This window comes from Sylvia atricapilla, chromosome 1, assembly GCF_009819655.1.
Source record: "Sylvia atricapilla isolate bSylAtr1 chromosome 1, bSylAtr1.pri, whole genome shotgun sequence".
Taxonomy (NCBI): Eukaryota; Metazoa; Chordata; class Aves; order Passeriformes; family Sylviidae; genus Sylvia; species Sylvia atricapilla.
The window spans coordinates 119963773-119980524 of NC_089140.1; the positions used below are offsets into that span (position 1 = coordinate 119963773).

General features: G+C 40.9%; 1 protein-coding gene across 1 annotated transcript; it reads right to left on the bottom strand.

Annotated features, from left to right (window-relative positions):
* Positions 1 to 348: 348 nt before the first annotated feature.
* TRAM1 (translocation associated membrane protein 1) lies at positions 349 to 14265 on the bottom strand. The gene is made up of 11 exons (XM_066332230.1): positions 14049 to 14265; positions 11267 to 11330; positions 10557 to 10678; positions 10241 to 10357; positions 9258 to 9316; positions 8784 to 8868; positions 5993 to 6063; positions 5799 to 5903; positions 5117 to 5260; positions 4134 to 4294; positions 349 to 985 (listed from the first exon to the last, which is right to left on the bottom strand). Exons 1-11 carry the CDS (start codon positions 14169 to 14171, stop codon positions 912 to 914), a joined length of 1125 nt encoding a protein of 374 aa, XP_066188327.1. The 5' UTR covers positions 14172 to 14265; the 3' UTR covers positions 349 to 911.
* Positions 14266 to 16752: the final 2487 nt, after the last annotated feature.

Here is a 16752-nt window from a genome sequence, read left to right on the forward strand (position 1 = left end):
AGCAAAGCAGTTAGAATAAAGGAATGTTTCTCATCACTTGATCCATTTATCTAATTCCCTCATCATGGAGCATTAATTGCCTCCCAAAACAAACACAACACATTGTAATAACCTCCACCCGTAAAATCAGACGGACAAGTTTTCAGAGAAGGTCCAATGTGCACCAATTCTCCAAGATACTTACACTTCAAAAGCACAGACAGGAGTGGACAGTGCTACTCAAATCAACTCTATGACCATACACGCTCCCTTCTAATTTTCAGGTGCTAAAAGCTATATCTCAAAAAAGGTGTGTTCCCTGTAAGAGATTTCTAACCAGCAAACAATAAGACTCAGCAACGTTTCCAATTAGTTCAGTTTTGTTTTAATGATATGGGGCAATTCTTAGAGCAGACATTGTGCAGCTAGTAACTACCAAATAAAGATGCCTATTGGTGTGGTCTTGGAATCTCAAACTGAAACGCAAATTTGAGTCAAGGTAATTAACTGAAAACCCAGAGTATCTGAAAATGCATACTATGTTTTGACTTCAATTTTGCATTACTTCTTGAGGAACTTGGAAAAAGTGAAGTTGGTAGAACAGTATCACCAAGATTACAAAAACTGGAAGGAAATAATACACTGTAACAGTGATCCTCATTAAGTGAGTAATTTCATCACAGTAAATATTTAAAAAAGCGTCAATGTTTTTTAAAAAGTGTTGAATCTTCCCCCCAAGTATTTGAAGAGAGATAAACCTTTTTCCTTAGTCAAAATGCTTTTTTAAAAAAAGTTTCTCAAAACAACAGCAATAATCAAAAAACATGAATTGTATTTTCTTTAATCCATAATATCTCTAGTGCTGAAGGGCCATCCATGTAAAAAGCAGATTCTTTGGGGACATTAGTCAATTAACTTAATAAAACCCAGTTTTACGAGGATTTGTCCTTCCTGCTGCGAGGCGAGTCTGCTCCATTTGAGGTCACTGTTCCATTTATTCCATTTTCTAGAAAAAAAAGAAGAAAACACTTTTCAAATACAGTGAGATGCTTTATATCTTGTTACATTTTTTGTGGGTTCTACACAAATAGCCTTTAACTTCTTTTCTGATGTACCTTCTTTGTTTAACCTCTTAATTATAATTCCGAGTGCAAAAAAATATAATGAAGTTTTTACAACATGCAATATTAAAGTTTACTACAATAAATTTCAGTTTCCTGATGTGGCCAGACACTGAAATGTGGGCATTATATACATCTAGAACTTGAAAATCAAGACCAGTGATGATATTTTAGAAGATATTATGTGCTAAAGTAAAGTACAAATTGAAGATGAGATGAGACAGTTCCGAGAAATTTTGGAGACACAGTATATACACAGTTCTTTGCTACAGGTATTAATTATTTATCCCACCTACCTCATAATTCTTGCTAAAATTATACTCCTTTGCTTACCTTCACAAGCATTTGATACACAGAGGAAATCCTTTATCCACAGATACACTCCCAATTCTTAAAGCATATACTTTCACATACAGAACTCATTTATGTTATGATGACGGTATTTACGTACATAAGACAGACAGAACACTAGTTCAGATTTACAGCGAGGATGTGTAGGTGGGCAGAGTTCAAGGTCAGGCACCAATCCAGCTGCAAGTCTCTACTTCTATCCCACTTCAGGGGTAGAAGATCTCAAGAGGTTTCATCTGTTCAAGTACCACAGTGATGACTTGCTAGCAAAATTTAGGTTCCCTTAAACCACCGATGCACGGTCTGTGGATTTATAGTGCATACAACAAGTGAAGTGGAGCAACGTGACACCACTGGGAATTAAAAGTACCTCCTTTATTCAGTTTCACCACAACCAAGGAAACAGATGTTGCCTGACAGTAACTATATTTATAAAACAGATCTAAAGAGCACAGTGCATAGCCAGCTGCAATGCTTGCAGCCTAACATCTCTGCTCTGACTCATATCATTATAACTTCAAGCAACAGCTGCTGGCTTTTTGGGTGGTTTTAAAAAATTATTAAATATATATTCATATATTTTTACAAAGGACTGGTTAAACTTATTTTTTCCATCTGCAGATGTGCTGAAGGTCACTAGAGTGTGGCCAGTCTACAAAAGCAACTGTTGGCCTCCCTCTCTCTCCCACGACACCCAAATGCTCCCATTTATGCACACAAGCAGCAACAAAAAAACCCCAATGAGAACCACACATGACCATGAGACCAGGCACAGCCCCAAAGAGCCAAAGTCTGTTTGACCACATATCTGGCTGTAAATGACCCCATGATTTTAAGCCTACATATGGTGGTCTTTGGATATTTCTGAAAACGTTCAAATTATTTTTAAATAAAGAAACTTAAAAACAATTAATTAGACTCAAACCAGCTAACTGAAATCATATTTTCTTACACAGTATAGGTAAAACAAAGAACATGAATCAGCATATGGCTGGATACACCTACATCACCAGCAGAATTTTTCTACTGTCATTTCTTGCTTTTGGCATAGAGTAAAAGTAACACATTTTATTGTGCCCTGGCTCCCAAAGAAACATTCAAAAAACAAAAAACCAAAACAAAACCAACAACAACCGAGTATTTTAAACAGTTCAATTGCATATATTACTCCTTCAAAAACAGTGCTTTGCTGCACCCTATGCAACTGTTCTGAAAAGACAACGTAACAGGAATATTCAAGACAGAAGTACTTAGTTCATTCAAATTCTTCTATTTCCATTTAAAATAAGGAATAAAATTCTTCAGTGTTCAATACAGGCACAGTTCAATTATTTTGTGAATTAAACCACAACTCCAATTAACTGACTTTCCCACTATTTGTTTACCACTTGCAAGTCTCCACTGAAGTTGGGTGAAACCCGGCAGATTCACCAAACTACATGAATGAAATAGATTAAGAGATTTTAAAAGCTATTACATTTCTGACTCCCTGATTAAATCACCATCAGAGCACATATTTTAAAATTATTTAACAGAAAAGACTTAAATAAAAATAAAACAACATTGTGAGAAGACCATGAACATGAAGCTCTGATTAAACAGGACTTACATAGGAAACTACCTTCACTAAATTATAAAAAAATTTCCAACTGAATTTTCAGATAAAAAAAAAAAATCCCACCACTACACAAAAGCCAAGTTGTGATAATTACAAATCATCCTAAAGGGAGTCTAGCAGTGATCTAAAACACATAATTTTAATAAAAATAGAAACTTGGGAAAAAAAAAAAACTGATTTCCCACCACAAATCTCAGTTCTCAGTGCAAATGGCCTTGACACAGACTACTTTGAATATATCAAAAAGTAGAACAAGTTGGTAATAAATGACTGGAAGCAAAGGGTCAGGCTGAAGAAACCTTTTGAAACAACTGCCATTTCAAAAGAGTGCAGAAGTAACTCAAGCTAGCAATGAAATACACGGATGTTGAACTGTTGCTGCAACAGATATACTGAAGTACAAGGATTAAATTTATTTTTTTAAGAGCACATGATTTTTTTCTTGGACGAAAGAGCATTCTTTTCATCTTTCATACCCTTTCCATAAAGAGGGTGTGACATAATTAAAAAGTCAAATCTGGACTCTTCAGCTCATTTCCAAAAGCTTTGACATATGTTTAGAGTAGTAAGGTGTTAATACCTTTCCTTAAAGAAGTATCAATTTCCGTTTTTTCTAAAAACAGTCCAACACAGATCTTTTTACTGGGTGGATCATCAAACAATCTCTTTGCTCTAAACCCCTAGAATTTCATGGCAATGAAAACTCACTGCAAGAAAATTTTACAAATAAATATCTAAGAGAATAGATCTAAAATTGCATCTGTTCCCTTTATATAGGAGAACAAACATAAGGATGACACATTTTGTTCAAGCAATGAAATTAAAGAGAATATCAGGCTGCAATAACTAAAAAAAAACCCCAGTAATTCCTTAATTTGGGCAATTAGAAAACTCAACAATATAGAGTGGTTTTTCTTAAAAATCTATTCTTCCCACAGTAATATTCACCAGTACTGCTTCTGTAGCTGAGTCATCTCACTCACAAGTTAAACACAAAATGCTTCTTTAGCGACCTGAAGTTGGTTTTGAGAAGTCAAGGCAACAGAAAAGCTGAAACTACAAACCTCTTTCTTTTCTAGAGGTCTTTCCTTTAGCTGATACAAACTTCTTTTTCACTGACTGAGGCTGAGAAGAAGAATGCTCTCTCCACCTCCGAAGCTGAAAATTAATGAACTTCCACATCATAAATGCTTGAGTCATGCAGATGGAGGCCAGCACACTTATTCTAGAAACAAACAGTAGGTAAAGTTTTATCAGTAAGCTGGCCTCATAATTCAAACAGAAAAAGAAGGTAGAACACCCCAGATTTTTTGGCAGCTTCCACTCCCTCCCCTAGTAACATCCATTTTCTAAGCCTTGCATAGTGTGGCACTGGGCTTAAGCACAGATGATCAAAACTAGATACAGAGTGAGAGCCCATCAAAACTGCCAAGTACTAGGTTTCTTTCCTGCTGCCTTTCTCAAAATTACTCTCAGGGTACCAGGTACCAACAGCTGAAAATAGCTCAAGAGTGTCTTGCAGCTCAGAGTATCAATTTTGCAAGGTAATGCTGACACTATCAAAGCTTCAGTAACTTCTTTTTCTGCACTCAAAAGGAGGCCAGGCAGTTGGATCATCTTTAACCAAGACCAAAGCTGCTCTGGACACAATGTCTTGACCTCTAAGATAAACTCAGAACAATCATATCTAGAATTCAATTTACTAACTTTAAAACGTTTGAAAGTAGTGTCTGTAATTGGAAATTTATTTTAATTCTGTTGTTTTTTTGTTGTTGTCTTTTTTTTTTTTTTTTTTTTTTTTCCCCAGGGGGGCGTTTAACAAAGAAAAGAAGAGTAATCAGTTACAGATTTCTCAGCTGTAGACTAAATTCAGTCAATTCATTTCACTGTGCCTTAAAAGTTTCTTACATAAGCTATCCCTATTGATCCCGTTGATTGCATGAAAATAGTCACTGAGAATTACTGGCATTAGTACCATACCATTTACACTGTGTATTTAACATGGGTTTGTAGCACATGCTTAAGAACTGTTCCAGGTTTACTATACCTAACAGCCAGGATATTAAAGTTCCCAGTACTGAAATTCAGCTGCTGATCTTCTGCTCTTGCCAGTCCAAAGCCAAAAGTGAGGACGGAGAGAATCAAGGTGAGAAGCCTCCCCAAAACAAAAAGAACTGCCCACAGTGAAAATCTAGAAATAAAAACACCACAAATATTAAACAAACTTTCCATTCAAAATACGTGCACTAACAATGCAAATGCTTACCCTTCACTATGCAAATATGTTTGAAATGTATGAACTTAATCAATTACATGATTTTGCACCTATCTTAAATGCATCTTGTATTATGTTATGAAAACTGACTTCAACTCAATGGATAGTGCTTTCCAGTACTATTAGAACAAAATCATGTTTTTAGTTCCTACAGAGCTGGCTGTACTAGCAACCTATCCTGTTCCTTTCTCTCCAAAACTTTAAAAAATGGCCACATTAGTATAGACTGAGAGACTTAATTTCATTTAATACTGCTACTAGTATTTAGTTAAATAGGCTAAAACAAGGTAAAAAGTGTATTGATGGTTTAGAAATATAAGTACTAACACTAGTCTGGAGAACTGTGGTTGCTTAAGAAACACTGAACTCCCTTGTAATTTTGGTTTCTGGTTAGTTAAATGCAAAAGGCTCTAAGACAGAAATGACATGAATTTTAGAGATAAAGACTATTTACCCTTTTTGGTATTTTTCATCACTGAAGTAGAAAAGACGGGATATGTGGAAAAGAAATTCAACGAAGTAATGCAATACCAGAAGAACAAGTCCAAGATGGGTCAGACTATCAAAACAAATAAAACAAACATTCAGACATTTTGGTAGGTATTTAAGGCAGAGAATGGAGCCAGCAAAAGTTTACAATTGACTTACTTGAGGAGATAGGCTCCAGCAATATGAAAGAGGTAAAGTCCAATGTAGACAATCTGGCGAAAGATATCTTCCTATTTGGAAGAAAAAAGTCACCATTTTTTATACACAATGGTATACAGTACTGTAGCATGTTATCTATCATTACAAACTATAGCCTAGTCTTGGAAATTCTTCTTGGTGTAATCAGCTACCTTACTGTGGCCTGGTCTGGCACTGAATTACTCAGCCTGGATCATCTAATTCCATACAAAACTTACTGCTCACTTACCAGAAATATTCAGTGTTTTACATATGCTACTGTGAGAAAAGGCATCAAACATGGAAAGATGCTTTTTAAAAGGATGCACTTTTATTTGTTATGGCCACTGTGAATTTGTACACACTATTACAATACTTATTTTGTATGTATTACTGTATCATCAGATCCTGAAGTTCCACATATTTGCTGCTCATCAAATTGTCTGATTGCAACAGATTAAAATAGCAGTCTACAAATCAAAATTAAAGGTTTTCCAAGTGTTGACATAAATTAAAAAATTTCAAGGCCATCCGAAATTCTGGCAGACTGTTTCTGGCTAATACAGAGAATATTGTTATTAACCAGTCGTGCCAAAGCACATGGTCCCACTTTAAGTCAGGCTTTAGCCAGCCCTATTAAACGGAACACTTCATGGAGATGAAATAATAAAGAGGAAGACACACAGCACATGGAAAGCAGATCATGCCATCTGTAAACAGAAGAACCACTGAAGTGTGCTAGATCACAACAAAAAACCTCTTTTGGAGTGGTAGCAGAGTACATTCAGTTGTGCTTAAAAAACTCCTTTTTGGAAAGATTCTCTAAACTTCAAGCAAGGATCTTTAGCTTCATCTTGTATACATGTAATTTAAAAAGGCATAAAATTTTAATCTTACAAGAGCTATACTATGTTATTCAATACTCAGTATCAAATCCAACCAACCCACAGGATCAAACAATTGTGGCAACAGCAAACATCACACTCAAAATACGCAAAGAGCAAGAAAACAGGTGGAGGAAGACCTGCTCTAAATTATCTGAAAGAAAATGAAAAATTAGTTATTTCAGATGAAGACACAGAAAGAACAAATAATCAGTTTCTCCAAGCACAACTAGGACCAGCATCTAACACTTCAACTTTAGAACTGAAATAACATTAAAACAGCCCAAGCTGCCTGCTTAGACAAACTGTCAGAGACTGCAGGCCTTGTGGAATAATGCATGAGGTATACATGACTGACTAAACAGGAACCAGAGTTAAGAAGTTCTTTTCCTTTTTTATGCTAGCAGGACAGATAACTAGACGTGAGTAAAAGCAGGCAGTTCACTCAAGAGAAGGAATGAGGCAAAGAACCAAGATGGCAGAGTTTAAGCTGTGGTCAAAGAAACATCAACTATGAACTTGCTGAAATGAATGAACTATCACTCTTTAAACTTAATGCAAAAGTCAGAGGGCACAATTTCAAGCAGTGACCAAGTAAAATACTATCATTCAACAAACAGCACTTAGGCCACTTGTGACAGTTTTCTTGAAGTAATTTTAAGAAAAATCAGTACACTTGGCTGTGAAGTTAAATTTGAAAGGTATTGCTAGCACAATAGGGGAACATCAGCTGAAGTGCATCTGCAAAACAGGAATCATACTGCATCTGAGCAGCACAGAAACAGTGCATCTCATTACTATTTTACTAAGCCTCTTCTAGGCTCCTGTACAAAGATGTGTGGTTATGTAACATCTATGTTTCATTTTCCTGAATAAAACAGAACTAGCAACAGAGATGCAGCCTAGTCATAGAGCTACAACAGTCACAGAATGGTTTGGACTCAAAGATACCTTAGCAGATCACCTATCCAACCTCTATACCATGGACAGGGACATCACTGTTTGACCAGGTTCCTCGAAGCCCCATCCAGACCCTGAACATTTGAAGCGAAAGCAAATTCACAACTTCTCTGGGCATTGTGTCCCAGTCTCACCATCGTCATCATAAAGAATTTCTTCACATCTACTCTAAACCTACCTTCTTTCAAAATCACTGCATCTTGTTACTACAGACCCAAATAAAAAGTTCTCTCCATCTTTCTTATAAGCCCCTGTCAAACAGTGAGAGGCCACAATAAGTTCTCCCTGGAGCCTTCTCCTCTCCAGTTTGAACAACCCCAACTCTCTCAGGCTGCCTTCAAAGAAGGGGTGCTCCAGCTCTCTGTTCATCTTCACGACCCTCCTCTGGACCCTCAAACAGATCCATACCTTGCTTCTGCTGGGTACCCCAGAGCTAGATGCAGCACTCCAGGGGCAGCCTCACCAGAGCAGAGGGGCAGAATCCCTTCCCTCTACCATCTGGTCACTGCTTGTCATGCAGCCCAGGTGGCACCTGTTTTTTTGGGGTGCACAGGTACATTGCCAGCTCATGTTCCATTTTCATCCACCCACTTAAATGCTATTTAAATCAAATCCAGACTTTCATACTCCTTTGATATACAGAATTATTCACAGTTTATATTCTACACCTATGTCATGATTCATGAAGCAACTGTGATTTCAATGAGCCTATTCAGACTAACAATTCCAAGAAACAAACAAACAAACAAAAAAGAGTTGAAAAGAAAATCTCACAATCACTCGCTCTAGGGAAAATTCTTTTCAGAAAAACACTACTAATTTTTATTTACACAACAGATGATGAGCTATTTTACTGCAATTAGGATTTAACTGAAAAGAAAAAATGCCGCCTTGCTATAGAGTTCCTCTCATCTATGTTTTGAACTTACTTTTTTAGTTTTCTGAAAGTACAGTTCTGGAAAAGCATGAAACCAGTATGCCAACTGTAAGATGTAGAAAAACTTCATTTGAAACCTGTACAATACAGCAAGAATTGAAGAATATTATTTATAATGAATGAACATAAAACATTTCAGAAGCTTCTAGTGAACTCATTTTATCACTGTCTCTTAAAGAAAGAAAAAAATGCAGATCCTTCATGCCAGTGAAGTCTAAATGAATATTTTTAACAACAAAATAATTAGGCTAAAGCTTGCAAAAAAAAATTAAGTCACAGCCTACATAAAAAGGACTTTGTATGCTACAAGTAGTCAAAGAATCAAGCTCTCATAAATACTACCAAGGAGACATTAGTGACCAACATAGTTTTACAAACTGCTTATTCTACACATTCTACATGACACACCCTAGGCTTAAAACATTCCCTCCTCTCCCCCAGCAATCTTCTAAGGAAGAGGCCTTACGGAATCAGAGTGTGCGGATAGTCCCTCCACAGAGAGGTTGGATCTGATATATAGTTCTCCTAAAAAAAAAAAGAAAAGAACAAATAAACCCAAATAAATGCTTTAAGATGCTACTGTCTAGTCAGAAATAATGACTGGATATACATGTATGCATTTATGTATATGCACACGTGTACACACAAATATAGTCACATCTACATACACAAGTAAAAGCTGCAGATCTATAAATTTTCTTTTTTAAAAATCCCTGAGAAATCACAAATAAACAAAACCAAACAAACCCAGAAAACAAATCACCCCCAAAAAAAGATAGCTGCACTGGTTTAAGAAAATAAAAAGCAACCAAACAAATAAAGTGATTGTTCAAGATAGAATGTCCTTATGAGATCAAAATTATTCCAGGATTACTACAGCCACAAGTGTCGTCTTGTAAACTGCTGACAAACTTTGAACTTAACCAAGAGAAGCAAAGGTTTTCCAGGAGTTATTATGCTAAAGGAAAAAAAAAAAAAAAAAAAAAAAAAAAAAAGGAAAAAAGGGCATAGTCTTTCCTTTCTATGAGCTAAGCTTATACACATCCAGTCACTAGCAAAGAGTATGTCACCTAAAAGCACACACTGACCTGAGGTTACAGCAATCTGTCCTATACCCATTCCCTAGGCTCCAGAATGCTATGTATGGTGTTTTCTAAACATTTTTGTTAATAAACCAACATCAAAACCCCTAGAAAATTAAATACCAAAATAAAGTTAAATGGGTTTATCTTACTCAGTTTGACAGTAAATCAACTCAAGACTGAGCAACAGTAACACTATTGACTTGCATCTCACTTATGACAACTCACACAGAACCCTTAAATCTGCCTCCACTTTAAAATTAAAAACAGCTAAAACCAAAAAAAATAAGCCAAACCCATATTTATCATTAACGTAAGTGAAATTTTTGAAATCTCATAATACAAACAGAAGAGAAAGCATACTTACAGAGACAAGAATACTCGTTCCCCAAACACAGGAGAAAAGGTAGAATGCACTAAGTTGCCCAGACTCATTGAACTTGCTATGCTTTGTCTTTGAAAAGTGCATTTTCCTGTTAATTTTCTGAAATGAAAGTCCACTGTTATTTATATGCTGCAGTACTTCAAATTTATTTGGTAACTTCATTAGACTATCTAAAAGTTCCAAAGCATGTTTTCACAGTTAAAAATTTTAATGCAGTTTGCTTTTAAGTTAATGGTCTTAAAATCTAATTAATACCCGACAATTATCTTGATGAAAGGAATGAATATTTTATACTTACATCCAGTACATACTCCTGAATTATAGCATGTATGATTATTGCTACAAGCATGTAAAAGAAAATTGTGGCCAAGTCTTTGATGCCATAGTAATAGAGAGAGATTGTTTCTGCAGATTGTTCTTCTAAAAGACAAACAGAATTAACTGTTAGGCACAACACAGCTTAATGGTTCATAAGTTTATTTCTCAGAGTGAAACCTTTCAGACAGAAGTAGCTTGTAGTCAGCTGAACAAATACAAGTCAAATTAAACTGCCACCATGAACTGGGTCACTAGACTGTTTATAGTTATCTCCTCCATCACATCACAAACTCAATTTGACTCTGGAAAGATGCTATAAAACTAAAAACTTAAGTGCACTTAGGAAGCTTACCCAAATGCACTGAAAGTGGACAATAAAAATACGTTACACTATCACCCCACCTTGACTATTAAAGATTATCACCTGCAAAGCCAAAGTAAGAATTCATGAGACCTTAACTACCAGCCAGATGGTGTTTCAGCACTAATGACAAAACCAGCAGAACAGAAACGTTGTCTCTAACCTTATTAGTTAAAACAGTGTTTTAATAAACATAAAGTGAAATCCTTGAAAAGCTGCTTATTATCTGTTGAAATTAATGAGGTCCCTTCCTGTCAAGTCTAGGAAGCACAGAATTCTAATAATGTCCGATAGGCTGTATCCTACCTAACCTCCTGCAAGATACATACCTGTGGCAGGAATGGTAACATTATACTGAAGCGTAACAAAAATGACGGCTGCTTTTGCTGTAATCTGAAAGAGAAAAAACCAAAAGTGCTGTAAATTCTCATGGAAATTAACATTAAACTGAAAACATTTGCCCATAGTTTTGGCACCCTTGCCCAGCACATTTGTCTCCTCCCAAAAAACTGACCAACTCCCATTATCTCACCACTGCACCTGACTTTCCAAGGGCAGCACACACAGCATGGTCTCTATAGGTTTATTTACAGAATACTCAACCTGCCAAATGAAAGGTCCTTGAAAATGTCACTTACGAACAGCCTTTCCTACACCAGTAAAATGAAAACTCATGCTACAATTCCATCTTTAGTCCACACTGTACCATTACATTAACAGAATGTACAATATCATGGAGTCCCTAGACCACGATGCATTCAGCAGTGGCTGAGAACAAACTTTATTCAAAAGTACTTTATTTATTTGACAAAATTTGGAAGTCAGTTATCATATTCATAAATCTGTGGGTGATCTGAGAAATGTGGACAGAGCATAGAAAGACATAAATAACAGAAAACAATTTCAGGCCAGTGGGATATCAACTCAGTACAATTAGCATTCTTTTGACCCTGGGGATCCTTTGGCAAGAAGCATAAAACAAAAGAAATTAAATTTAGCAGTAGTGGCACTACCCCTTTATGATGAGCTGTAACTAAAACCAGAATGAATAAAAACAATCTGAAGAGAAGATGTTGTCCTAATGGCTTTCTTTGGGGGGCTGGGGATATTCTAAAACCCACAGTATATAAGATGGAGTACAAGTTCTTATTTATCAATAAGCAAAACCTCATTTTTTACTACAACACATCTTTATTGAATCCCAACACGAATCAACATGCCCTAAATGAGAGGGAAAACTAACTCTCCTTCACCATATTCACGATCAGATGTTTCTCATTGCTTTAAAAAACCAGCATCTATTTGGTAATTAATAGGGTTGACAAAAAACCCAAGCTCCTTTAGGAATCCTGGAAGGATATGTTGAGTGAGTGAAGATAATGACTAGGTTACTACGAGTATTAATTATTCACAGGAAGTGAGATTTTTAAAACCAGTGCTTTATCAACAAGCCCTAGCTTTTCTATGAAATCCTGAATACGTGGCAGACTGTTCAGACCATGTAACTTCAGGGAATCCAACTAGTTCACTCAAATTAGTGAAGTTGCCTCGGGCTCCCTATTCATCAAGGGAGCCCTCAGAGGACAATTCGAAACAGTACACAATTCTAAACTGCCCTTTGAAGGCTCTGTCAGCTACTCTCTATACTGGAATTGTACAAGTCATGCAGTGTAAACACCTTACCATACCAACATTAAAAAAACACTAAAAAAAAAAACATTAAAAAATGGCAACGTACCACATCTGTACCAACAATGGCACGTGGCCTTTTTACACTGGGTAGGAAAACACAGCAGGTTAAAGGCACTGGAAACAAGGTCTTCAGTCCATTCAATCCCCCAAAAACCTCTAACCCTACCAGAAACACTGTTAATACAGTAAGCCTCATGTAGGCATAAAAAGTAACAGTTTAGGTTTACCTCTTTAACGCCATTCCCCAGAAAATCACCATATCACAGCTATCTTGGTGATTTTTGATAGCAAACACAAACACAACAGTGTAGTTGGTCTGCCCTGTTTTCACTTCTTATCTATGTATCTTCTTCCTAACTCCACTCCCTTTTGTGCTGAGGTGTACCAATAGCTGGATGAAACCATCCTGAAAACCATCCCTATAACAAAAAGGTCCACAATCCTTAACAAATGTCTAACATAAATGTCTGAACGAATGACTAAAATGCCATTTGGTCAACGGTGTCTTAGTGTGATGATCAGTGATCTCAGATCACAGATAATATTTTGGCAGTCACAGAGGTAAGTTACCTTTCCAGCGCCAAAAAGGCACGTTTTAAAGCATCTGCATTCAACACGGGGGCGCAGAGAGCGGAGGGCCTGCAGCAGGGCCGGCCCTCGGGCCGGAGGGAGAGCTCCCCTCTGCCGACCCTCGGCGCATCTCCGAGGCGGAGGCGGCGGGGGTGCCCAGCCCAGCCCAGCGCAGGGCGCGTCCAGCCGCCGGGAGCCCCGGGATGCTCGGCGGGCGGTGCGGGGGACCCGAGCGGCGGCCCTAAGGACACGTCACCGCTGCTTTCCCTTGCCTTCCCGCCGCGCCGCACGCCGGGAGCCGTAGTGCCGGCGGGGCCCTGCGGGGCCGCGCACACAAAGAGCGGGGGATCGGCCGTGGCGGCCGGGCCTCGCCCCCCGCCCCCTCCCTCCCTCCCCGGCTGCCACGTAACCCCGCCGCCCGCAGGAACTGCCGCCGCCGCGGGCAGCGCCGCCCCGCTCCCGGCCCCGCACGGCCTCCGGCGGCGGGGGAGCGGGACCCGGGTCCTGGCGCCAGCCACGGCTGCGCCTGTCCAAGCGGAGCCGCGGAGAAGGGCGTTCCCTACGGGGAAGCGGGGATGCGCCGCCGGGAGGGCGCCCGCGGTGGTTCTCGGGCGGTGCGGCGGGGCGGGGGCCGGCTCCTGTCCCCGCGTACGGCGGGCGGGCGTGGGCCGCCGGGCAGGTGCGCCGGGCAGCGGCGGCGCGGACTGGGGGCAGCCGCAGGGTTCCGCCGCAGCCCGCACAGCCTCGCCTGCTGCCACGACACTCCCGCCCCTCCAGCGCCGAGAGCCTCCGGTAGAGCGGGAGGAAGCGGGAAGAGGAGCCCCGGCGGGGGCGTCGGTCCTGCCTCACCTCGAACATGAGCCCCAGCAGGAAGATCATGGCCATGCAGGACACGATGTCCGCATGGTTCTGCACGATGAACTCGTGGCTCAGCACCGGCGGGTTCTTGTTGCTCTTCTTGCGGATCGCCATGGCGGGCCGGGAGCTGGGCGCCGCGGCCGCCGCCTCCCCGCTGCCAGCACAGCTCCTCTGGCCGCGGCCAGGAAGAGGCGGAGGGGAGGAGGCGGCCGCGCAGCCGGGGAAGGGCAGCGCCGCCGCTCCGCTTCCCCCGCCCCGCTGCCGGCAGCGCCCCTGTCGGCCGGCGGCGCCTCCGCCCGCGCTCCGCCCGCCAATTCAAACCGCCAACGCGGGGCGCGGCGTGCCCGGGGCTTGTCAGCGCCGCCGAGCCGAGCCCAGCCCAGCCGAGCCGAGCCGAGCCGAGCCGAGCCCAGCCGAGCCGAGCCCAGCCGAGCCCAGCCGAGCCGAGCCCAGCCGAGCCGAGCCGAGCCCAGCCCAGCCGAGCCGAGCCGAGCCGAGCCGAGCCGAGCCCAGCCGAGCCGAGCCGAGCCCAGCCGAGCCGAGCCGAGCCGAGCCGAGCCGAGCCGAGCCGTGGCGCCCGGCAGCAGCGCTAAGCCCCAGGCAGTGCCGGCCAGATACTCGCTAGCGGTAGCCCGAAGCCTGCGCTGGGCACCGGCCCAGCATCATTCTCCTGCCGAGGCAGGAGACCGTGTATCTCCTCCGGGATCGCGACCTAGCAGAGCGAGCTCTTCCCGGTCCGGGTAGTGCCGCGGAGCCGGCCCGGACTCCGCTCCGCCCCGGCATCTCCCGCCATCCAGATTCACCATTGGTGTCTCTCCTTCACCGGGCGTTCCGGCGAAGTTTGGTTGCTACCAGACCTCTGCCGGCTGGGCTCCCGGAAAGCCTGTGGAGGCCGTGCTGGCTGGGCTCGTTCTGGCTGCGACCGGGCGGCAGCCGCACGACACAGGTGTCCCCGCGCCCGCAGCGACCTCCCGCCGCCACACTGCTCACACCGCACTGTGGAGCCAGAAAGAACAGGAACAGTAACAGGACGTCCAAGAAAACCGACAGGAAAAAAACTAACCGGGCAGTACAGAGGGAAGAGGCAGAGAAGCAAGATGCGGATTAAAAAAAAAACCCCAACGCAGTAACAGAAGGCTCTTGTCAGGTTAAAACGATGAACAAAGAGATTTGAGAAATCAACACCGATGCGGCGCTGTTCCAGGCTGAATTCAGCGGTCCTTCAACCCTCGCAAAATTAATGCTAATTTTATTTATTAAAACTTCTGTTAGGCAGATACTCCCAGTATATTTCTATTTTTTATATTTTTTCTATATATCTACTATATTTCTATATAGTAGATATATAGAAAGAAATATAAAGAAACAGACTATTTTATAGCTGAAATTTAGTGTTGTCAGAATGGCTTTTGCTACTGACAGCTTATGAATGAATACAGGGCAAGAAATTAAGGTGCAGTTATTTGGTATTGCTTTGCTTTGCCAGAATTGAGAGTGTGCACCAAACTAATTGTGTGAGCTGTTTTAAAAAGGTTGATTTCCTCCAACTGTATGGAGCAATGACTCATGGAACAGATTGATCAGTGTAAGACCAGGTTTTTCAACTATGAAACACCTTCATCAGAGTGTAGATGCTCACAGGTTTTTCTATGAATTTATAACAAGACAGCTCTATATTTGGTGTCTGAAGATGATCTAGGACACCTAAAAATACAGAAAAAGCTACAGAAAAATTTCTCTTCACAGCTGGGTATTTTTTTTAAGTTTGAACAGAAGGAGCATTCATATTTTAGTCCTAAGATATTTTGTATTCTAGAAATGCCTGAAGCCCCTGACTGTACCAGTATTGTGTAAATGTAAAGTAAGCAGGACATTATTTCAACACCAATGTGAAATACATCCCTGACTGCATAGTCATATGGATAGAACATACTGTACCTGTGAAATACACCAGGTTGGAATAAAAATTTGACTCCTTTTTGAAATACAAGTGCATCTATTTCCCACCTCAGACTTAAATCAGGTCATCTCACCTCCACAGAACATAACAAACAGGACTTAACTGGGACAAGACATGTTTTCCTCAAGCTTTAATCAGCAAGTGCCTCAACTGCCTGGCCAGATATCCTGTCATACAGGCCCTCGGTTTCAGCTTGGCAGCTTGTTCATCCTGATGATACACTGTAAACTGGTACACTGAAGTGGAAAACAAGGCAACCTGTTGGAAAACAAGGCTCACCTGAAGTGTCCACACCTTCCTTTTATCAGGAGTTTCCTCTTCTGCCACATGAAATTTCATATGGCACTTTAGGCAAAATAGGATGGTCAGCCCTCAATCTGCTGCTTTACCATCTGTTTGCTAAGTTTCTTTTCAGACATCCGTATTTTCCAACACTAGGCTTCAAAATGATTATTTAGGAAGGAAGTTCCCTACAATCTGAGCCAGAGGGAGTTTCTAGCATCTTATCACAGAAGCCACCATTATGTGCACGTGCGTGTCCCACAGCCTTGCCAACCAAACCAAATACAGCGTTTCAGGTGGCAAAATTGTGGAGACTTTGGCAGGGAGCATATTATGACACCGACAGTAGCAAGACACAAACAGCTTTTTATTTGGGAACCTTTCCTGAATTTACATGTCATGAAACATGCTTAGAGACATGCAAGAGTAACATTTTAAATATAAAGAAGCAAA